The 25,941-nt window shown below is 32.5% G+C and overlaps 1 protein-coding gene and 1 long non-coding RNA gene across 2 annotated transcripts; one reads left to right on the top strand and one right to left on the bottom strand.

Moving 5' to 3' along the window:
- Nucleotides 1–860: 860 nt before the first annotated feature.
- On the top strand, nt 861–10,376 carry LOC133191753 (metabotropic glutamate receptor 8-like). Its single transcript, XM_061327489.1, has 9 exons — nt 861–1,322; nt 2,848–2,960; nt 3,714–3,907; nt 5,621–5,837; nt 6,202–6,311; nt 7,423–7,593; nt 7,981–8,094; nt 8,250–9,479; nt 9,911–10,376. The coding sequence occupies exons 1-9, from the start codon at nt 861–863 to the stop codon at nt 10,243–10,245; spliced, it is 2,946 nt and encodes a 981-aa protein (XP_061183473.1). The 3' UTR covers nt 10,246–10,376.
- Nucleotides 10,377–24,568: 14,192 nt separating this feature from the next.
- LOC133191825 (uncharacterized) lies at nt 24,569–25,233 on the bottom strand. The gene is made up of 3 exons (XR_009721747.1): nt 25,159–25,233; nt 24,812–24,985; nt 24,569–24,651 (listed from the first exon to the last, which is right to left on the bottom strand). It is a non-coding gene; the product is annotated as an uncharacterized LOC133191825 (long non-coding RNA).
- Between the last annotated feature and the right edge of the window lie 708 nt (nt 25,234–25,941).

Raw genomic sequence — 25,941 nt, 5'->3', positions numbered from 1 at the left:
AAAAGCTGATTTCCAAAAATCGTACTTCGTAAAGTAACTTTCAAAGCACTTTGATGCTGTTTAATACAAATAAAATCTTATCTAACCTAACCTAGATTTGGGGGGGGGGGGAGGGGGGGCACGCCCCATCTAAACCTAAATTTTAGGGGGGGACGCCCCAGCTAAATCCGCTAGTTAATTGCTTCATATCAGGATATTTTACTACAAAAAAAAAAAAAAAAAACTTTAATGGTTATCTAACAAGAAAGCTTCATGATAAACGTTATGACTTTAACTTTTCATTCTTCAACTTCCCTTACTTATGCAGCAGTATACCCTTATCACCTGCATATGTGGTGTATATCTCTCAGTTGATTCGATACACAAGAGCATGTTCTACGTATGAACACTTTCTAAAAGGAGGTAAGTTAACGGCGGGTGTGACCGTTCGGCAAGGGATGCTCACACCTGAATGGGACCTGGTCAAATCTCTGATGTTTTAGAGGTCCGTGTTTGCCCTGCTCCCGATTTGTATTGTTTTAATGAACTTTGATCTTGAATAGTTTTCGTTATCTCCATATTTCATATGTGAGAATGTCAACTTATTTGAAGTTGAATCCAATTAAAATTTGAATTACAGTAAAATCAGATTAATCTTATGCTTCCCTTGTTATAGTTCGGAAGGAATGGCTTAAGTTTGCACAAATCTGATAATTTAGAATGCTACGTTTTTTGTATCCACTTTAAGATGCCGTAAGTTTTTGTTTCCTTCCTTCCAACAAGATATAAATCCTCCAATCATTGCTTTTTAAACAGAAAGAAAAAACAAATTTATATATCAAATGCACAATATGCTACTAACAATATAGTCCCATTTTAATATGGAGAAAAAAATTGTATATCTTATCACGTTTGCTTGTTTTGCGAGACGCTGCTTTGCTCTAAAGTCTGTCAAAGAGGTATATATCCCAGGAGACTTTGTTTTAGGAGCACTCTTTCCAATACACGACTCCAAAGACGGAATCTGCACTCCGCAGGTGAACGGACAAGACGGGATTCAGATTCTGGAGGCGACAATCTTTGCTCTGACGGAAGTGAATGATCATCTGAGAGAAAAAGGTTTTTCTCTAGGATTACTGGCTAGGGATTCTTGCTTTGATACAGGCATATCACTACAACATGCGCTTGAGTTCGCACAAAAGCGATATAACTCACAATCAAATAGGCCTCAGAACTGCACTTCTTTGTCCGAAACTAACAACGTCGTTGGTGTAATTGGGCCACTCAGAAGCATGGAAACAGTAGACGTAGCAAATCTACTCACTTTGTTTAAAGTGCCACAGGTATAAATTATGCTTACATTCTTAAATGAATTCTAAGCGAAAAGAATGATTTTTAAATCAATACACATAGTATCTTTTCATTAATATTCTATCAAGTAAATACAGAGCGACGGAAAGCTAGGAAATGTTTCATTTAATAAACATGTAGTGGTAACCATAAGATCCTATCAGGAGTGGCAGTTGAAATATCTGCAGTTCTTGAGTCTAGGCCCTAAAAATCGTTTTTCAAACTCGTGTGTTCAATGAAAGATTCCATATGTAGACCAGATTTAAATTTAGAATATGAAAGACTTTTTATTGCATAAATAATAAATCCCTTAGAATGCGTTGGGAAACTTTAACCCAATCAATCAGCCTTGCAATATAAGGGAACATGCAGCATCCTTAATAAGATTGGGTCTCCGTCGGCAACATCTTTTCAAGCTTGCAATTGATAATCGTTGGAATAGTAAACATTTGAAAAACAATGAATTTTTTTTACAAACTTTAGGAAAATGGTCACATAAAACAGAAGCGTCGTGACTGACTTATAGTGACTTCCGAAATTAAGATATTCCAGTTAATACAGTATCCGTATCGCAGTATTATCTGTCCTTATTGACACCATCAATGGAAGATGAAATATGATTATGACGCACAGGATGTCATTATAAGACAAATCCACAAGGGGACAGGGTCCTGTTTTACAAAAGAACTTACGACTAAGATCAACATGTTATTATGCAAATAACTTTCCTTTTTGCATTACTTTGAAAATGGTTTTCATCTTTTTGAAAGGAATTTAGAAAGATATTTTTATGCAAACAATTTTTAACAGAACCATAAGTTTTGTAAGATTTTTCAATTATTTAAAGTTTTTAGTCTTAGTCGTAAGTTCTTTTGTAAAACAGGCCCCTGGTCTGCTGGAACAACATCGACAGCTTTAAATTGATCATTTATCCAGTATATAATGGTCACAAACAGCATTCAAGACATGCTTATTAGCATATATCTACGAAATATATACCAAAGAAGATAGTTGAGATTAAGGTTATGACCAATCAAACGCAAAATGAATTATATTGCAACCACTTAAAATGAAGAATTTTGAATGACAATTCTAATTCTCAGATCACATCTTTTAGGCCTCTAGGGCCAAATTACAAGCTTCAAATCAAATCATTGTGAATCTGCACAACGTGACGAATCATAGGTACAATGGTTTTTAGTTATTAGCTTGTAGAAGGAGAACAGATGTTTGACAGACGGGGATAACATCGTGATGCGCAATTTATTTATTGTGTTTATTGTGACACAATAAAACTGATATCTGAAGTTTTATTCCCTTATACAATTATGATGACAAACCCCTTCGATTTTTAGATAGATCACTGTTCGTTATCTTCACATATTTCGTAAGGTTAATAAATGATTGGTATATACCCAGTTTTCAATTCTTGTTATTGTATAATGCTTTGTATTGAAATACAATTTATTGACAATAATTATTTATGTCTGGTTGTACAATATTCCCTCTTTTAAACAGATAAGCTACTTTGCCACAACCCCGGAACTGAGCGACAATGTTAAATACAAATACTTTAAGAGGACGGTCCCCTCTGATACCTACCAGGCCAAAGCATTAGTCAGCATAATGCGGTATGTGATGACATGTAATACTGTATCATAATGAAATCTCTATCAAGGTTTTTATCTCGACAAAATAAATTGAAAATTCAAAGAATGCCTTTGCCCACTGTGTTTACTTGTTATCAATGGTTAATTTTACTAGAGAATACCTTTTAGTTGTTAGTACTACATATTTCTAGTTATCTTGGAACTTTATTCCTTTAAATAAAGGTAATTTTTGAATTTTCACAACAAACTTAAAGAAAAAGATGGCAAATGTCACTAAGTTTGAAATAAGTCCCCTTGAGAAGAAATAATTAATCAGCTCATTAATTAATTGTATGTATTTACATATGTAAACAAGAGCAAAACTGGAACAAGAAACATAATTACAAATTGTTAATGCACTTGTCCTTCAATATCATCTTTTAAAAAAAAAAAACCGACCAGCTAAGTTATCTTATCCTGCTTTCAAGTAGGAAACTGACTGTTTCTTCAATCAAACTTTCTGGAATAGATATATGTAACACCGCCAACTTCCTCCTTTTAATATCCACTCAGAGAGAAAGATGAAACATTTGCAATGATAAGTAATAATCACAATATACTTTTGTAGCTCTACAATTTTAGAGCTTCCTTGGTAATAAGGAGCATCAAAAAGATGGAAAGTCTAATTTTGTCTTCTGAAAACATGAAAAGGCCCACATAAATTATCATTATGCTATAGGATAGCTGAAACATTTAACAGTAAGGATGAAATAGTAGAGACTTTTAAAATTGTAGTTCTCTAGATTGGCAATATGTCAGTATCCTCTATGAAGACAGTAACTATGGTATTGACGGGTACACTGAGATCAAAACTGCCGCTGAGGATGCAGGGATATGTTTTGGATTCGATAAGAAAGTAAGGGAATCAGCCAAAGAAGACGAACTGGAAAGGATAGCTGATAATTTAATGAAAAAGCGAAACACAGACGGTAAGTCCACAGATTCTGAATTATTAACGAGAATAACATTCAGAGACTACCAACTTTTTAAGCTTTTTTTAAAGACATATTTCTAATTACAATGATTTTATTATTTTATAGCTTTTTCTCTACAGGGTTATTCCATTGTACCCTAAGATTTTCAAAAAAAAGTATTCAAAGAACTTAAACTGTTTAAATATTTCATTACCTATCGATACAATTTGAATATCTGGCTACTGTTTAGGATAAAAACTGTAAATAATCAGAGAATAGCAATATTTTAATGAAAAGTGAATTCAAGATAAAAAAAAAACAAAACCCAGTAAACATACTCAAAAGTCCAATTGTAGGTAATATTGATGCATTATTGATGTCTGAGATGGAAAAACTTTCATATTTACACCTGATCTTCTTCATTTTTCATTGCAAATGGCAGATTAAAATCTTTTTTGTTGACTCTTCTTTAAAATTATGTCCTGATACACCTTATTTAACCAAGCTGTAGTTGTAAAACTTAATTTTAAAAAATCGTTTCTCAAATTTGAGAAATCTGTAAGCACCTCTACTAGATCTTGACCTTAAACCAGATACTTGATTTCCTTGAAATTATTTTTTAATGATGCATCACTCTGAAAGACAAATACGTGTAAAAAATGTACTGATTGATTGTATGTTGTTTAGTCCCATTCGAGAATTTTTCATTCACATAGAGACGTCACCGTATGCCCGAGAAGGGTTTCAAATTTAGACCTATACATAGCTCTCAGAGCCATTGAGCAGTAAGGGATTTTTATTGTGTCAACGCCTACCGAGACACGGGACTTCGGTTTTTTAAGTTGCATCCAAAAGATCAGTGACTCACGTTTAATGTCGGGCACTTGGTGAAGAACAGTCACAATTAATGTTTATGTTCTAGTTTTGACGCGGCACGGCGAAGGAGACTCAGCTCGGACCTGGGCCTCCCGATCACGAAGCAAGTGCCTTACCACTAGGCTACCGTGACCGGTTGACGTGTAGTTAAGAGGTTTTGATCTCAACACAAAGAAAATGTTCAGGACTAATAGTCTGTACGCAAAATACTTTACAACAATCATGTTTATAGTGAAAGATAAGACCGACCCCATTCTTAGTTATATTGTATGAAATAACATTTAAACTGTTTCCAGAGGTCTTCGTTAGCTTTGCTAACAATTTGTATTGTTAAAATGGAATTTTGAGCATGATCATTTTTTGTCTTCTTCAAATTTCATTTTAAGATGACATTTATTCACCTCGGTATGAATGTTTTGTTTTTTTTTGTTCCATGAGTTATAGAATATTAAGTACAGACGCTTTCACTTTTGAAGACAAACAGTTCGATCAAAATAATTGTTCAAGTTCCTTTAATGGTAAAATATGTAGGTAATTAATATTATAATGCAGTGCAATGGCAGGGCTGGGCAGCAAAAATGATCTTGGGTACTCATTAGGATTTTAATTTGTCTGACACTCGCTACTTAAAACTTTTTATACATCCCTCACACCAAATTGTCTTGTTATGATACGATATTGTAACTCAGCAGATTGAAAACGTTTTATTTGTAGATGGTGATAACCAAGCTGCCTTTTACTTGAAATCCACTTTTCAGCATATTTTACTGGAATAAAAATGCTACATTTTACTACCCATAACAAACATTCTGCGTTGCAAAGAATAATTAAAATATTAAAATAATTTTTTAGGGAAAGTCGTTGCCATTTTATTCACTCAATATGCTCTGGCGCATAGAATTATGGAGATAGTAGATAAATCTTATAGCAGCAATGACGTCGTTTGGATCGGAGGTGACGCTTGGATAGGGAAAGAGCCACCTATTGGACGACAAAAAACTATTGAAGGAGCCATAGGAATTAGTCCTGAAACCGGACGCTATCCGGGATTTGCTGAGTACTTCAAAGAGTAAAAACAATCAATATTTGCATGGATTGCGATCATGATATGCTTTTTAAGTTTATTTCACCGACAACCAATAAGGAAAGTGTTCGCGGTTTATATTTGCTGAATTATTTCGTATAGTTTTATCTTATTTTTATGTAAAAAAAAAAATCTAACAACGTCAGAACTGTTTTTTAAAACCATGGGTAAAATTTCATAATTAACCCTATAATCTTTAGATTATGAAGGTAAGTCTCTCTTGTGAGCAGTAATCAGACAAAATACGGCTGAAAACCCAAATGGATATTACGTTTTATTAAGTATTGAGTATTGATAAAAATTGTAAGATTTGGTTTTACAGTGTGATTACTTTTTCTTATGCTTTTAGAATTAATATAAGTAGGAATCCGAATCCCTGGTTTGGTGAATACTTGAGACAGCATTACAACTGTTCTTTAACTGACAAGAACAATAGTTGTTCTGGAATCCAAATCAAAGGTAATGCGAAGAGAACAAAGTCAAAGATACAAATAGAATTTGGTACAATGATAATAATCAATGATATAAGAACTGGTCAATAGGCAAATGAAGTGCTTGCAAAATCAGAGATGAATACAATAATTACATAATCATATGTTTTAAACAATGACCAGATAAAAGGCAGGATATGAAAATGATAACAAAATCAGAAGTCAATACAAAGACAAAAAAAATAAGAACACCAAACAAACAATCATATATTGATAAGACAACAAAGTTAGCTAAAATAATCCTCTTCTAAGCCAGGAAATATAATTCTTAATATTTTCATTTAATTGAAAAAATTCTAAAAAAAAAAAAAAAAAAAAAAAAAAAAAAAAAGCAAGCTTGAAATTGAAATATTTTCTTGCAAGAATTTTCATTTCAGGCATCTCAATATGATTTAAAGATTATACAATTGAAGTTAAAAGAAGTACTTAAAAAATTATTCGTATTAAAAACTTGCATTTTTTCCAAATTTCTGAATACCTATATCTCTCTCTCTCTCTCTCCCCCCCCCCCCCATCCAAAAAAAAGATAAAAACCAAAAAAACTTATTGATCAATTTTTAATTAGAAATGCATAACTGGTGCTTTCATTTATGTTCCCCCAAAATAAATAGAGATTTGATAATTTTCTCTACGTAATTTAATTAACAATAACGATGAGCTTTGAAGAACTATCAACTGGGTAAATATTCATTACCCGTTGAATTCAGAGTCATTTTGTGAGCATTTTCAATTGCTTATTCTCAGAACCTGTGGATCAGACTACCTTAATGACAATGAAGTTAGAGATTGATACATGAAAAGCAAATCATTACCGATAAACAAAAACACAGAAATCGGAAATAAACTGACCTAGAATACAAACATTGATGATGTTCTGTGATATTAAAAACATCACAATCATAAAAGAAATTTATGATGAAATTTGAATCATGCAAGGATAAAAATTACAATGAATTAAAAGTATTTATTTGTTTTGAATAAAGCATTAAATTTGTGAAGACGTACGAAAAATATCAAACACTTACAAATGCAACAATCTGGCATAATTCCCCCACTATTGTAAAATTATTTCTGGCTAGATTTCAGAGAACTTTTAACAGTCTACAATGTCCGAAATGCTGTATACGCTTTTGGCAGTGCTTTGGAGGCTATTCATGCTTTACTTTGTAGAGGAAATAAAGATGTTTGTATGAACATGAAAACTAGCCTATCAGGAGCATTGCTCCACCAATATTTGTCCAACGTTTCAAGTAAGAAACATTGAAGTACTTGCTATTGTGTTCAGTACGTGTTGGTTAAGGTTTGCAAAAGGAATCAGACCATATTTTTTTATTTTTAATTCAATAAAATTAAGGGGACAAACTATCATCATAAAAGAACACCTCTATCTCTGGTATTTTATTTAACGTATGCTCAGCATCAATTCTTTGTTAGTCTAAAGAAAGTGAACAGTCAAGTATAGCGTATCGATTTTAATCGTTAAAAATTATTGATTTATTCTTAGTGTTAAAACAAAGCAAAGAACATTTAAGATGCATTTTTTCTTTGTAAAACATTGCTGAAAAAGGTTGAAACACTTCTTTCTTATAAACATATAAACTTACATTTTTCTGCTTTTGTTTGTGTTTAAACATCAGACCCATTCAACACGACTTTCCACTTTGTAAATGGCCGGGACGGTCTAATCCGATATAGTGTGTTACAATACCAGAGGCAGCAAAATGACTATAAATGGATAGAAATGGGAAATTGTATGAATTACTCAACATTGCATGTTTTTCATCTATTTACGCCAAAATCTGTACACCTGTACAAATGTAAAGATGATCTACATTATTTAACACTCTGTGTACAAAGGGAAATAATCCTTAAAAGACCATTTATTTTATATTATACTTCTTTTCAGATTTAGGACAGGGATTGATATGGAAAACAATAAACAGATCTGAATACACCGCTTCCGTGTGTTCGCTGCCTTGTAAGAATGGTCAGTTTCGGAGTAGAAGCGAGGTTTGTTGTTGGGAGTGCAAGGATTGTGACTACACAGAAATTGTAAATACTTCTGATCCTTTCAACTGTCAGACGTGTGATATCAACTCTGGTTGGACATCCAGCCCTTCACAGAACGTTTGTGTGGCTATTCCTGTTGATTATTTTCACTACGATAATCCGTTCATTATAGTGATCTCTGTTTTATCCACTCTAGGAATCATTATTTGTTTTGTTGTGTCTGTTGTTTTTATCGTCAAACGAACTACACCCATAGTGAAGGCCACTGGTTTTGAGACAAGTATAGTCCTCCTGATTGGAATCCTTTTCTCTTACATCTCTCCATTCATTCTTGTAACTGAACCCTCTTTAGCTTCGTGTGGTTTCTTCAGAGTGTTTCTAGGTCTTAGTTACACAATGGCGTACTCGTCAATTTTCTCGAAACTGATGGTCTACAATCGAGCCTTTGATATACAATCATCTATGAGGAACAAACCAATTCAGGGGCAAAGAGTATTCAACAGAAATATATGTACTATGAAGACAGCCCTCGTTATATCACTGACGCTCTCAGCTGTACATCTCCTTGCGTTAGTTTTCTGGAGTATACGGGATCCTCCGTCACCAGAAGTCAACTTCTCCGTTACACGTGAGGAAGCGCTTGGTAATCTGTCATGTGCAGATCTAAATAATTTCAGCTATTTCGTTAACCTATCCTTCTCATTCTTGTTAATGATTGCTTGTTTGGTATTTGCAATTAAAACAAGAAAGCTTCCGGATGGTATGAACGATTCCCATGAGATAATGTATTGCTCTTTCACTTCTTTTTTACTCTGGATTGCATTTATTCCTCTATATGCCTTTTCTGAAAATAAACTTGTCAAAGTTATGTCCCTTTCCATATCGTTGATCATTCACGGTACAGCTTGCTTACTATGTCTCTTTATAACTAAGATATATATTGTGATTTTTCGCCCTGAGAAGAACAACAAGGAACGGGTCATGAGGACCACCCCTAGTCGAAGTCGAGATTCGTACAGCGGAAGTTTTCAAGGCAGTCGTGCATTCGAAAACAGACAATCGTTTGGTGTGACTTTGGAGGAAAAAACATCCACAAAATGTACAGGAAATCTCTCTTCAGCATGTGGTATGTTCAATGTGTGATTATATCTGATGTTTATTTTTTTTTAACTAGATTTCAATCCAAAAGCCTTTTTCTTTATGTACATTGAGTAACCAAAATAAAAAAAAATCAGAAATAATTTGAGGGGAAAAAGTTGTTTGTAAATTCTGTGTAATACATGTAGTATCTGTTAACGTTCATGCCTTAGTGTTTACGGCATATAAATATGCTATGCAGAAAAGATTTCATAATGTGCTTAAGAACGTTATTCAATTTGTCAGCATAGCCGTTGCATGACACGTTGCAAGTCCAAAATTTACAATTTTAAAATTTTTAAACAAAGTTATTTTGTTGTAAATTATGGAATTGATTGAAAAAAAACAAGTAAATAATTGAAAATGACAATTAATTAATCGTGAGTCATTTTCTTTATTGACCATTTTTCTGTCTTATAGTTGCAGACGACACCGAGGAAGGCGGAGAAGGGTACTTTGAGACTAGGGGACCGTTACCATTCGAAAACTTAAACGTAATCGACAGACCAGGGAATAAAGAGGGATTAGGGAATATAAAATCAGATGAAAGGTTGACAAATCACAAAGTCAATGGTGATATTTTGAAAAATGACAAAATATATGACAAGGATAAATACACTCAGGTACATTCAAACCAAGGCAACTTTCTTAGAAGCATAGGATTCAAGCCAAGTAATTCCATTAAACACATCACTTCTAGCGAATCACAGGAAACGCCTGTCAGCATTGAAAATAAACCGGAGGAAAAGAAATAAGAACACGTCAAAAAAGACGGTCAGAAGGCCGTCCTAATCATTACCGGATGTTCATTTTAAAGAGACTTAATTTTTTTCTATTTTGCATATTTTGTGTCAATACTCAAATTTGCAAAAGGTACTAATTTGAATTAGGGCGAATTATTATTTAAAATACTGATTTGTATGATATTTCATACGTACTTGGTACATTAATTAATAAACTGTCTTATTAATCAATCTGTTATGCATGCAGTGGAATCATTATCTCCGATAAATTTTAGAATTCTGGGGGATTAAAATTGGTTTATATATATTTGGGTATATTAAGCAAAACCATATGCTCTTTCGTATCTGGTTATATCTTTATACTCGTAAAGTTTATTTTATTATACAGACACTATATTGATCTCATTGATTAAATACACAGATAATATATTGATCTAATTGATTGAATACATAGATAGTATTATAGGGTTATTGAACTTATATTGGTGAATATTGGCACGAGTTGGCTGTACAAATCCAAGAGCTTGCGCCAATGCACGAGCCAATATTCACCAATATAAGTTTAATAACTCCTTTATTATCTAGCTAAACATCTCCCATTAATTTATATTAATTATTTCAGTTAAATAACTCAAATTAATAAGATTTTTTTAGTATCGGTATTTAAATTAAAGTTTGTCTTGTAAGTGTTCAATTTCGCATCATTCCAGTGACCCTACCAAGCGTTATGATTTGCTTATTGAGGTTTTATTGAGGCTAATACGTACTAAATTATTAATAAATAATCTCAATTTTGTGTGAAAATAAACACATCTTACTTAGCTGCCGCTACCTCTCATAAATTTGCCTTTAAGAAATTGACAAAACGACATTTTTTTTTACAACAGGGCATTCGATATTGAACGCTCGTATTCGGAATTTTTCGGGTATACTCATTTACGTAATATAAACTCAGCGTTCAATAAAACGCCAAGATATTAAACTCTAAAATTCTCTAGACTTTTAGTAGTTTTTCATTATAGACTACATTAGCTATGAAATATATGGAGATAACGAACAGTATTCAAGCTCAAAAGTCCATTAAACAATACAAAATAGGAGCAGAGCAAACACGGACCTCCAAACATCAGAGGTGGGATCAGGTGCCATGGAGGAGTGAGCATCCCCTGCCGACCGGTCACACCCGCCGTGTGCTCCTTGTCATGATCGGGAAATAACGGAAAAATCCGTCGACAATTCAGTGTGTAAATAATGGCCTAACAATTAGTATGAAAAACGTCAGTCAGCATTTGACTCAATGATAAATTGTATTTGCTGACGGAATCATATTATATTATACATAAATACATTCATTAAAGATCTACAAATCAGTAGAACCTGAGATCGTTAAAATTGGGCATAAGCTTACTTATAAGAGATGTAAAACTGTCCGGTTTGTGCACCTCCAATTCATCATTCAACGTTTTCTTTCTGCCATGAAACATGTTTTTAACGTTCTATACATACGGTTGTCGATTGAACAACTTTTTTATGCAAATTTATTCCAGAAAAATTGATTTGAATGTTTTATGCATATATAATTTGCCTATTTAAGACGTGGCAACCACCTATCAAATCTCATCAATTTTTTTTACAGTATGCTTTCATTATAATAATCATAATTATCATGACTGCAGGTAATAATGGAACATTATTATATAAATATGGGAAGCTGACGATGGAAAACCTGAAAACCCGTTAGTCATATAATTTAGTTGTTTGTTTGTCATTAATGTTTATATTCATTAAATCATCCAAACATGATTCTGATATGTCAGATTATATGGCTTATCAATTTTGAGTTAACCGAAATATATCTAGTCAACATATGGAGGAAAATAAAATGCTCAAAAGTCATTTCAAAAGATATAAATTGTGAGCAGAGCCAACACAGACCTCAAATAAAAGAGGTAGGACCATGTGCCATGACAGTGTAACCGGTCACACCCGCCTTGTGCTCCTTCGCAGCACAGTAAAGGCTGCAGTAAGGAGGCGGGGCCTAATTTATACGGGAAATGCTTACTATGACATCACACAAAAATATAAGTTCTTCAAATTACCACAAAATGAAATGATTTGCTATTTCAAACTGTTAAATAGCTTTAAACTACATCAACACTAAGAAGTGCATGCATTAGTGTCGTTGGTTAAATCCCACACAGCAATATATAAACAATTCACCGATCGCAATGCACTTGTCAATGTGAGGTCATATCGTAAAATTTGACGCAGTTTGTATGCAGTGAGAGGCGGATCAAGTTATATTTATACAATGAAAAATGTATTTTGTAATTAAATAAAATATAAATTGTAGATATATAAAAGGCCATTAACTTGGATGCAATGTCTATTTTATGATTTTATTCATATACTTCCCGTACATTCCCTAGATAAGCGATACTGTCGTATATTTGTATGCAGATTCATTGAAGGGTAATAGAAGGGCCGTGATAAATCGATATATTGCAAGGGCATACCCTCAATGAATTATGACAAGCTTTTACACATAAACTCAAGAAGTATGAAGATATTTGAAAAGTGCTGCGAACCTGTTGAAATCTTGCAAATTAATTAATTATATCTATATTTAATGAACTTGACCAGCAAAATATTCAACATACGGTCTAACAAATGTAATTTTAGTACATAGATAGTAGAATCTATGTAGGTTCGCAGCACATTTCACAAACTACAAAGAGTGTTGAAAATAATTATATGTTAAACTTAGATTTTTAACTTGGTTATGCCCTTGCAATATTAGAATTTATAGATGACCTCAATACTTCAGGTATATTTGCTAAAATCACGTGACTGCCACATCACGTGACAAGTCTAAATAAGAAATCTAATCGTCCTCAACATGTAGTTTTCAACCACATTGCATTTGTTCGATAATAGTAAAGTCCTAAAAAGAAACACCCATCCTTGTAAAGAATGTATTTTCTATCTCAAAAATTCGCTGATATTTCCATTTGGCACCTTAACTGTGCTGCGTTGTCATGATCGGGGAAATCCGTAGAGAATTCATTATGAAAACTTCAGCCAACATTCTACTTAATGACAGATTGTATTTACAAACAAGTACATTGTATTGACCATCGATTTAGCGAAATTTCGAATTTAAATAACATTGTTGATGTCCTTGTATCATCATCAACTTATTTGTCATCGTTTTAGAAATTGAAGTACATGCTCTTACGTATCGAATCAACTGGTATATATAAACTCCATATGCAGATGATAATGGTACATTACTACATAAATGAAGGAAGATAACGATAGATAAGTTAAGGTGATCACGTTATTCATATTGTTCAGTTGCTAGTTTGCCAATAGGTTACTTTAGTAAAATATTGAAATATGAAAGAGAAGTTGTGTCTTTTATTCGAGTTCAGAGGGATATATCAAATCAAAGTATGAATGAAAATGAATATTTTAATTAAGAAAATGTCGTCGATATATATCTAAATGTAGAAATGAGGCACACAGCGAGATAATTCTTTTAATGTAGAAGTTTTGAACACAAAAATAGGTTTGTTGATAACGGGCCGCATTTAGTACCTATGGGAATTCCGACAGACTGTTGGAAGATCTGATCTCCACTCTACGTAGATATTGACAGACAGACACTCAAATATCTTTTTAATATGAGCTTGTGTACAATCAGAATTTTTTTAAAAATAATTTTGCAAATAATCAATGACAAGAAAAGTAAATTTACGAGTTCCGTTTTGATTGAAAAAGCACCTGTCTACGAAGTAGAACTTGGACTTAAAACTATCGTGGGGAGTGGTTGTATAAAGTGTTGAAAAGTTGTTCGTTTTAATGTTTTTTATTTTGTCAAAATTAAAGTCCTATCACAGGCGAACCTTAAATTTTCAATCAATCGAAATCAATTTAAACGTAAAACTCATTCATATCTTGTTGCCCTCGTGGCTAAGTGCTTAAAGCGTTTGCTCTAGATCAAGAGTCGCGGCGAAAGGACTAGATCCTTTACATTGCGTGTTCGAGACCATTGTTCGACGTGGAGACCGGTCCTTCGGATGAGACCGTATAAACCTAGGTTCAGTGTCGCTGTAGGTGCTGGCACGAAAAAGATCCCTCACTGCTCAAAGGCCACAATGAAATATATGGAGATAACGAACAGTATTCAAGCTCAAAAGTCCATTAATCAATACAAAATAGGAGCAGAGCAAACACGGACCTCCAAACGTCAGAGGTGGGATCAGGTGCCATGGAGGAGTGAGCATCCCCTGCCGACCGGTCACACCCGCCGTGTGCTCCTTGTCATGATCGGGAAATAACGGAAAAATCCGTCGACAATTCAGTGTGTAAATAATGGCCTAACAATTAGTATGAAAAACGTCAGTCAGCATTTGACTCAATGATAAATTGTATTTGCTGACAAGGTCATTGTATCGACCATATAACTTAGGTAAATGATGACTTTAAACGAGACAGCTGATATTCTTGTTTCATCAACTTATTTGTCAACAATTTACCTCGTTTTAGAAATTGTACATACGTAGAGCATGCTCTTGCGTATCGAATCAACTGAGAGATATATACCCCGTATGCAGGTGAAGAAGGTATATTGCTGCATAAGTAAGGGAAGTTGACGATTGAAAAGTTAAAGTCATCACGTTTATCATAATGCTTGGTTGTTAGATTACCATTAACGTCTTTTTCAAGTAAAATATCCAAATATGAAACAGATGTGTCAGACTCTGTGGTATCTTTTATCTCAAGTTCACCAGGATATATCGTATCGACATAAGAATGGAAATAGCCATTGTTAATTGACAATACACATGTACGTCGTCGATATATCTAAATGTCGAGTTGAAGGCCACAGCAAGTGTTTTCTTCTTTTCACGTACAAGATTTTGGACAAATTTTGCTTCATATGAATACAAAAAAAGGTCTGCTAATAACGGGGCGTAATTGGTACCCATGGGAATTCCAATAGATTGTTGGAAGACCTGGTCTCCAAAAACCACATAGATATTGTCAATCAGAAACTCAAGCATCTTTTTAATGTCAACTTCAGGGTACTTGTGTGAACAATCAGAATGTTTTTTAACAAAATAATTTTGCAAATGACCAATGACAAGGTAAGTATATTTACGAGTTCCATTTTTATTGAAAAAGCAGCTGTCAATGATATCAAAAAGCCTGGACTTTAATTTATCGTGGGGAATGGTTGTGTACAAAGTTGAAAAGTCGTAAGTTTTTAAGCTGTTGATTTTGGTAAAATCTTGTGATTTCAAATTTTCCAAAAGTTCCTTGGAATTTTTAAGTATCCACATCTGATTTACACCACTTCTCGAATATATTGTTGCACAGTACTCTTGAAGTTTCTCCTTCACCACTGTTAATATCTTAGTGAGGAGTAAAGATATAGGCTTGGTTGAACATTTACTGTAACCCGCTATGTATCTTTGTTTGTAAGGATTTTTATGAAGTTTCGGAATCCAATATAAATATGGTAATTCAAATTCATTTTGGTTGTTTGGAATATTAAAACTATTCAAAACTGACATATGATTTTGAAGAATTTCTTCCTTAGAAAGGGAACTATGAGTATAAGTTAGATTACCACTTGTAGAATTGAATCCAAGTTCCTCTAAAATACATTTAATATAATGAGCCTTACAAACAAAGACAATGTTGTTACCTGCTTTGTCAGCAGGGACCAGTACGTACTGATCATGTAATCTATCTAATTCTTTTTTCACTTCTGCATTATTGAATACAGAAGGATAGATGGTTTTCATATTGCCTCTCAATCTTTTAATGCGCGATTTTAACATACATCTGATACATTTAATCCATTCTGACAAAGTGTCAAGGTCTTCTTTTTCATGTCTGGTCCATCGCCTAAATGTCGAGTACAGGTCTAAATTTGCAGCCCCCCAAAAAGGTTGCATTTCAATGCAATATGGAGATAAAGAACATTAATCAAGCTCAAACGTCCATTGAAACAATGCAAATCGGGAGCAGAGCAAAAACGGACCTCTAAAAAATCAGAGGTGGGATCAGGTGCCATTGAGGAGTAAGCAGCCCCCGCCGACCGGCCATACGTGCCGCGTCAATATGAGTGAAAATTCTCGAAGGGACGTTAAACAAACAAACAACCAACCAACCAACCAAACATTCATATCTTTGTCCCAATAAGATTTAAATCGTTCAATGTGCTGTAAATAACTTTTTATTTTTATTTCATTTTCGCGTAATTATGCTAGTCTGTATGCTCGCTAATTTTTTTTTTCTCGAGTATGTTTGAATTGTTAAGGATAATATACAACAAAAACATTAGCTCGCCAAAATTTTGTCTCGTTAGTAAATACCAAATAGCTATCTCGCGAAAATATAGTGATCTACAGTAATCAACTAGTCAATTAATTAACTAATTAATTAATCAGGTGTCATTCTTTATGTTTCAGTTCGTTAAACATTATTTCATTAAAATTAAAAATAAAAATTAACTGATTGATTTTTTTTAAAACTTAATAAATGAAGTTTTGTATGGAATCCGGATAGGGCCATGCAGTTCACTATCGCATCATCGCACCATCGAGGTTTGAGTCGATAGTGCGATGACGCGATAATGCGATGACGATGAAGCGATGGTGCGATAATGATGAAGCGACGGTGCGATAGCGCGATGACGATGATGCGATGGCACGACAATGCGATGACGATGATGCGATGGTACGATGAAGCGATAGCGCGATGACGCAATGGCACGATAGCGATGATGCGATGGTGCGATAGGGATGATGCGATGGCGCGATAGTGATGACTATCGCTCTATCGACTAGTACTTTCTATAACCGGATAACATTCCCAGCAGTCATTGCACAACATGGCGTTTGTTGACGGAAAGATTCAAGAATATTTCTTTAACAGATACGATAATAAAGAAACATATTCTTTCTTTGGAGTAATTATGGTGTGAAAATAAGGTAGGTATTATTAATTGTCATAAGTTATGATAATATAAGTACCTGTATAGGCTAATATTTTCTCTAAGAGTAATAAAGTTACTATACATTAAATTTATAGTCTCATTCACAGATTGTTTATATGCGTGTTCTACTTGTATGTATATATCTGTTATTTAAGAAATAGTGATTGAAGTTAAAATCACCCATTTTAAGATATATTTTATGCATTATCTTTTAAAATAATTAAGCTGTAGACATGTGAAAACGCGCATGACTAGACTTGATTTGAGAAGACGGAGATCATACAATGTGGATATGGCAATGAGGCTACTCAGGTAATATTGCTTGTGTTTTATTTCATCTTTCTTTTTTGATAGATTGATCAAATCTAGAAAAATCGTCAGTAACATCTACATTTTGATGATAGCTCATTATTTTTAGTTAACTCATACAAATGTTAAAAATTTCATATGATTTACATATATTCTACTCCAAGGAAGAAATGATTTTTTTTATTGGCTCTTTTTTTTCATATACAATGTAATAACATAATAAACATGCAACAAATTTAACTATATACAGTAGCGTCAGTCTGCATTCTGCAAGACAATGTTTTGCAAATCATGAAAGATCACAGTGCATACTCTCTACAGATACAAAACATATTTTCACTACTTTTACAAAGAAATATGTTACAGGGGATATTACTTTTTGATTATGACATTTGATTTAAATACATAGTGAGATAATACCATTAGTTCTGATGTAATAACTATAATGCATCTAATATTGGTTGCCAAGTTTCATTAAAAATATCTAAATTACTATTTTAGCAATATGCTGCCTTTTTAAGTAGTAATTTCTTTTTCAGGAGGTATAAAAAGGCATGAAAACTTGGTTCTTTTTTAAGGACATTCAAATTAGCTATAGACACTGAATGTATATAAAACTTAGAAAGCAAAATACAGTAATTCAATCTATCACATTTTCTCTCATACAGACCTAATATAACATTTTGACAAGGTAGCTTGTCTATGTGGAAAATGTGTATATCATTCCACCAAGTTAGAAAGTGGTTCCAAAATGTAGCAACATAAGTACAGTAATAAAACTTGTGTTATATAGTATCTTCCATTTTACATAAAAAACATTAGGGGGAAGTTTTAATTTTCATTTGAAACAGTAGTTTATTATGAGATAAAAATCTATGAGTTAGCTTATACTGAAAAGACTGTAGTGATGTTTCATTAGAACATACAAAAGGTAGCAAGAAAATTTTTTCCAAGCCTGTTTCCGAAAAATTTGCTTTAAATATTTCCTCCCATTTTTGTACACATGTTGGTACTTCATTTAAACTTTCCACTGTAATCCAGTAGAAGTCTTTACAAGATATTTTTGACAAAGGACTTCTTTTATTATTAAAAGATAAGGTCAAAGAATCTCTATTAAAAGAACCTTTTTTGTTTTGTCTTATATATGTTCGCCAATGATATGGAATTGCATTTCTTAAACAAAAGTAATCAAAAAAGGTATATTCAAGTCATACAGATTACTTAATTCTTCATGGCTTAAAAAATCATAATTATCACCTAAAATGTCTCCAATAAATAAGATACCTTTTTTATACCATTTTTTCCAAAACACAGTCTCATTATTTATTTTAATGTTATCATTGAACCAAAGAGCTTCTTTAAATATTATTGGTTCAATATTAATAACATTGCATCTAAGTTGTGTCCATGTTTCAAAAATGTCTCTGTAAAATTGTGGTAATGATGAACATGCATGTAGCCTATTTTGACAACCTCTGGTAATTATAAAATCATTCAATTCTATATCATTCAGGTAAGATTGAATTATACTTCTCCATCTTGCTCTTGTATTAATAAATATCCTTCTAATCCAACCAAGTTTTAATGATTTCATTTGTGCTTCAAGATTAGGAACTTTCAATCCACCCTTATTGATTTTTTGACAGGATACTGAACTTTTAACTTTGGCTTTTCATTATTCCATATAAACTTATTCAGTTCTTTAGACACCTCCTTTATCATTTGTAGGGGAATTGGAAGTACTTGTGCTTGGTATACTATTTTTGATATTACTAAAGTTTTTACAATTAGAATTTTGCCAATAAGTGTTAAATTCCTCATTTTCCATAAATTCAAAGTTGCTTTTAGTTCATCTAATTTTGTATTTAAGTTTTTAGCAAGGGTCTTTTGTTCACCGCTTGAACTAAACCAAATACCAAGAGTAAAAAATTGACCTTCAGACCATTTCACTGGCAAGATTCCTGGTTTGAAGTTTTTGTTCTTTCCTATCCAAATTGCTTCAGTTTTATTCAAATTAATTTTCAGACCAGAACAGTACTTAAATTTGTGAATAACATTTAATATTTCAATTCCTGATTTTTCATCACTTAGAAAACATGTAGTGTCATCTGCTAACTGGCTTATCTTAAATTCTGTCGCCCCTACTTTTATTCCACGTATATTTCTATTTGCCCTTATGGCTATTGCAAGTAGCTCGACACATAAAATGAACAGGTAGGTTGATAAAGGGCATCCTTGTCTCACCCCTCTAGTTAATTTGAAGAAAGAGGTTGTATTCCCATTGTTTATAACACTACTAGAGATATCTGTATACAGGATTTGAACCCAATGTCTGAAACTTTCACCAAATCCAAATATTTCTAAAGCTTTATCGAGGAAAGGCCATTCTATTGTATCAAATGCCTTTTCAAAATCAACTAAGAGAATTAGTCCAGGAATATTCTTAATACTAGTATAGTTTATAAGATCAGATATGGTTCTAATATTTTCTCCTATAAATCTATTCTCTAAATATCCAGTTTGGTCAGAATCTATTAAATGAGGTAAATAAGTTTTCATCCTTTTTGCCAATACCTTTGATAATATTTTATAATCAAAATTTAGAAGAGATATTGGTCTCCAGTTTTTTAACAAAGTTCTATCTTTATCTTTTTTAGGAACTAGAGTTATTATTCCTTTTCTTTGGTCAACTGAGAGAGCGTGTTTTTCAGTGCTTTCATTTATACTATCAATGACTAGTTCTGATATCTGATTCCAGAAATACTCATAAAATTCCATTTGAAACCCATCAGTTCCTGGTGATTTATTATGTCTAAAAGTTTTCAAAATATTTGCACATTCTTCATAAGTAATTGGTCCCTCACATGAAAGAGATTCCTCTTTTTGAAGTCTTGGAATGTTTACATTATTTACAAAATAGCCAAGATTTTCATTATATTCATTATAATCCAAGTCAGATGTATATAATTTCTTATAAAATTTCATCTCCTCCTCTAATATTTCACTTTTACATTGTACAATATTTTCATTTATATTTAATGTTGAGATACATTTATTTCTGTAATTTCTTTTTTCCAAAGATAAAAAGAATTTTGTGCATTTTTCCCCCTCTTCACACCATTTTGCCTGAGATCTTAATATAATTCCTTTAGTTTTGTTATCATTTAATATTTCCAACTCTTCTCTTATTTCATTATATATGTTGATATTTGAAGAAATGATGTTCAGTGGATAGACTCTTGGGTGTCGTTCGATGAAACGAAGACTTCTTCAGAAGCATGGCATCTTTATAGGAAGGTATATTATCTTATTATGATTAATAAACAGAAATCAGGTTTCTTGTTCAAAGTATTAATTTTATTTTTTTTTAATTCAGGAGAATGCCAATTATACAGAATATTTGCTGACATTACTTTTATGAGCTTAAGGACATACACAACATAGTACTGGAATTTTATTTTCTTATTCCCTTGTTGATTTAATTAAGAGTTCAATAATTGAAAAACCTTTGTACAATTTAATGATGCCTGTAAATGCCGTTACCTTCTCTGAAGCAAATGTTGAGGAAATACCAGCTAAAACTATATTTTTGTTTTTTTTTTCTTTGAGAAAATACAATGATTTTCATCATTTGACATCTTTTTTTTTGTCTTAAAACACCAGATGAAATTCTATAATTTTAAATTCGGAATATCCTGGAAAATAGTTGGTAAGGTACATGTAAATGCAAGTTGCATATGACCTTAGGAGGCAATTATGCTTTTCTTAGTCACAATTTTCAACGTTTATACTACTTGACATGTATTTCTAACTCATCTCATTATTTTCCTTTTCTTTCAGAAGGTACATCTGAAATAAATCTAAACATGCTCTTGGCGTTTTGGACTGGAGCTGACACAATCCCTCCACTAGGATTTCACAAAAAGCTTGAAATTAAATTAGTGGAAGACCCTGCCTGTTTGCCAGTTGCACATACTTGCGAACTTTTGTTGGAAATATCTAGGGGAGAACCCCCTGAGGAATTACACAGAAAAATGTAGTTGGCATTCACTGGGGGGGGGGGGGGGGGGGGATTCCATCTTGCTTAAGAAAATAACTTTATGTATTCAATTCTGTATCTATGTTTTGAAAGTTTTCATTCAATTAATTTTTAAACTCAATAATGGCAGTGTTAGTCATATTAAGCAATAAGAGTATTTCTTAAGGGAAAGATAATACTATAGGACATTGATAATCATATGAGGAAAATTTCTTCAGGGAAAGATAATACAAAAAGACATTGATTTTTGTATAGGAATATTAATTGATATTTGGTGTATTTGTGGTAGTAAGCATGCTTTTGAATTTTAAAGTTTTTCTCAGAGCAGTTTGCTTTCCTTATATCTTCATTTTGCAATTGTCATTAATAGTTGTTCTAATGAATATGACATGTATGGTGACCCAATAAACATAGTAATAATTTTTGTTTGTGACTTTTAATTCATACACTTAGATGATTAGTGTACAACATTTGTCATGAAAATTGAAGAAAAAAAAAAAAACAAGTGAAACATCAGGTGATGATTTATTCTCTAATCCTAATTTGGATTTTACAACTTTTCAACCAAGTACTTCAAAGCCTCCATGGCCTTCTCAGTGGTGTTTGGAACAGTTCTCCCACCTTCCAAAAGCAAATGATCAAAGTATGCTGCATTGTCCTCACAACATTGGACTAGGAAATAATCTTTGAAACTCTAGCACGTCATGAATATCCACTGGAAATTTATAATCTACTGCACCTGTACATAAAAAAATGAAGTCATAATGTGTTGATACTGTTTTAAATTTGAGCACTGAAAAACAACCAAGGTATCGAAGGAGAAAGGTAAACACAGAAAAATATTCAAATTAAAGTTAGTGATTAAACAAATCTTTATAGGAAAAATACCAAAAATTTCAGGGTGGAAAAACATCATTTCTGGTTTTCCTGGGAGACTTCCATCATCATCATAGCGTCTTTGTGCTCTGATGTAATGGTCATTCCATTCTGTTTTTATTTGATCACGTTTTTGTTGGATGATTTTCATAAAACAGAAGCAAAGGCATTCTTTAAATTGTATGCAGAAATATCATAATAGGTTATAAACGCACAATTCTTAAAGTATAAATAAAGAATTTATTTCTCTTCTTACATGTGCTCGTTATTTGCTGATGAGAACATCCCTTGGTCTTTTATGTCTTTGAACAAGTGTATCCAGAAGGAGATGCCCATCTCTCTCAGTGTTCTCCACTAGCGTTCAATTCTCTTAAATCAAAATGTATTTGTGAAAAACTGAAGGCTGATTTTTCAAAAGTAGGTCAAACTTCAAGGTTATTGAGTACAAATGTTGGTACTGTCACAAGGAATACACAACTTCCCTAGGATCAACCGTTCAAAGTTATGGCAAAGGTCAAAGTTTTACAAAAGTAGGTTAAACTCCAAGGTCAATTATTATAATGTTGGTACTCAAAGACATATTTTTTTTTACAAGAAATACACTTGAGAAATATGAAATCTCTAACATCAACCATTCAGAAGTTATGTCCAAAAATAAATTTTTTTCACAAGTAGGTCGAACCCTAAGGTCAAGGTCATTAGGTCAAAAAATGTTGGTGCATTAAAGTCTTTGCAGATAAGAATACAGACAGACCCAAAGCTATATGGATAAGGCTCCCGAATCTTTAATAATAGGGGCATAAAACAATCACATAAATATGTCATATATTCATTTCATAATGATACAGAAACAATAAATTGTATATCAAATTATGTGCAGAGATATTTTAAATCATTTAACTGACTTCATTTTCAAATATTTGACAACAGGTTTCTGGAAAGGGGTATAGAGAGGGGTATGGGAGGGTTATCCCTCCCCTAGGTCAAAAAATTTATGATAAAAATGCATACAAGTCTGTTGCATTCTGGGGGTCATATTTTTTCAAATACGAAATAAACAAATAAATAGCAAAACTTTAAACAAAAGATTGGTGTTTTCAGGGGTTGCAATTGCATCCATGCCCCCCCCCCTTTTGATGGCTCTGTAGTATAACTAATACTATAAAAAGAACTGTGTCACCTTGAACTCTATTAAATGAAACTGATGCAAATAATGAAAGTATGAAGTTTGCAAAACTTTATCTGTGGTATCAGATTACACAATGACGCCAAAGAAAGATAATATGAAGAATTTTTTTTGGTCTATGAAAAGTAATAGTGAAAATAATCAGTCAGTTGATCTATTTCCTTTTAAACATAAGATAACAATTTTCCCTCAGGAAAAATGTTCAGAAAAGTAGAGAGTTTGAAAAGAAACTTAAATGAGGATTACACATACAAATTTTTAAAGTATTCAATTACTTCAGTTATTTGATCTTACATTAAGTTGGGACTAACTGAATTGACTGTGATTGGAGTAGTAGACCATTCAGATTTGATCAAGTCCCCCCCCCCCCCCAATTTTCAAATCAAAGGGCAAATTACTCTAACTTCTACTGCAGGAGTGTTAACTGGAATTGGAACTCAATCCTAGGTGTGCAGATTTTAGAAGGTTATTAAACTCATCTGATTTGTTTATGCATAGGTTACTGAATCATATTGTTATTTAAAAAAAAACTTCATATTCATACCTGGTTAGACATTGATCTTCCTTTGATTACACTCGTTTCTCCACAAATGTCATCATTATCGTACCAACGGAAGGATTTTTGAATGTCCTCAATATATATATTCTCAGTTCCAGCATCAAGTCTCACACACCTTGGAGCACCTATGTATTGGAAAACTCATACTACAATGAACTGAGACAAATATGGTTTCTTTGTTCAAATAAATATATTTTACAAAATAATGCATTTTATGTGTATTTTTTATTCTGTATCAATACAAAATAATGTATTTAGAATGTTACTTAGTAGAAAATTTTAAACTTGTGAAAATTAAACTGCATTTACAGTATCAATGATTTGTAAAAAATATATACTCAATTATTTCCTCCAGGTATTTCAAGAAATATGATGCTACAACAAAAGGGTCATTGTTTGTTCTTGCAACTTTAAGCCATAGTATTCGTCTTGAAAATCTGAAAGAATAGGAATTTGATCATTTAGATTAATAGTTAAAATTGTTTTCTGGTATGTAGCTACAACAGTATATAACAATCATAAATTCTATAACTTCATAAATTCGTGTAATCTTACATGACTCAAATGAACACTAAAAACTGATGCACATTAACTTACCCACACATTGCACCATGTATAGCGAAGCCAAATGGCTTCAACTTGTCGTACCCATCAACATGTGCAAGATAATTTGGTCCATTGTTTAGATACATTCTTCTTGTCAAGCAGTGACTTGCTCTTAGATCAACTCCGTCAGGATCGATTATTCTCAATAAACACAACATGTTATCCCTGGAACAGTATATATATAATTAATTATCAACGATTTTAAATCTAACCATTACATTTTAACAAAAAAATGAATTCAATGAAATTATTATAAATATCTTATTTATATAAAACTCATTATAAGCAATAGGCACATCGGTTGAATTCTGTTTATTAATCATAATAAGATAATATACCTTCCTATAAAGATGCCATGTTTCTGAAGAAGTCTTCGTTTCATCGAACGACACCCAAGAAGAGTCTGTCCACAGAACATCATTTCTTCCTTGGAGTAGAATATTTGTAAATCATAAGAAATTTTTAACTTTGTATGAGTTAACTAAAAATAATGAGCTATCATCAAAATGTAGATGTTACTGACGATTTTTCTAGATTTGATCAATCTATCAAAAAAGAAAGATGAAATAAAACACAAGCAATATTACCTGAATAGCCTCATTGCCATATCCACATTGTATGATCTCCGTCTTCTCAAATCAAGTCTGGTCATGCGCGTTTTCACATGTCTACAGCTTAATTATTTTAAAAAATAATGCATAAAATATATCTTAAAATGGGTGATTTTAACTTCAATCACTATTTCTTAAATAACAGATATATACATACAAGTAGAACACGCATATAAACAATCTGTGAATGAGACTATAAATTTAATGTATAGTAACTTTATTACTCTTAGAGAAAATATTAGCCTATACAGGTACTTATATTATCATAACTTATGACAATTAATAATACCTACCTTATTTTCACACCATAATTACTCCAAAGAAAGAATATGTTTCTTTATTATCGTATCTGTTAAAGAAATATTCTTGAATCTTTCCGTCAACAAACGCCATGTTGTGCAATGACTGCTGGGAATGTTATCCGGTTATAGAAAGTACTAGTCGATAGAGCGATGGTGCAATGACACGATGACGATAGTGCGATAAAGCAATAACGATGACACGATATAG

Source organism: Saccostrea echinata, unplaced genomic scaffold (assembly GCF_033153115.1).
Source record: "Saccostrea echinata isolate AGI-Se365-2 ecotype Australia unplaced genomic scaffold, CSIRO_AGI_Sech_v1 ptg000024l, whole genome shotgun sequence".
NCBI lineage: Eukaryota > Metazoa > Mollusca > Bivalvia > Ostreida > Ostreidae > Saccostrea > Saccostrea echinata.
Note: the sequence above shows the minus strand (reverse complement) of the source record. Positions and strands in the feature narration are given on the sequence as shown.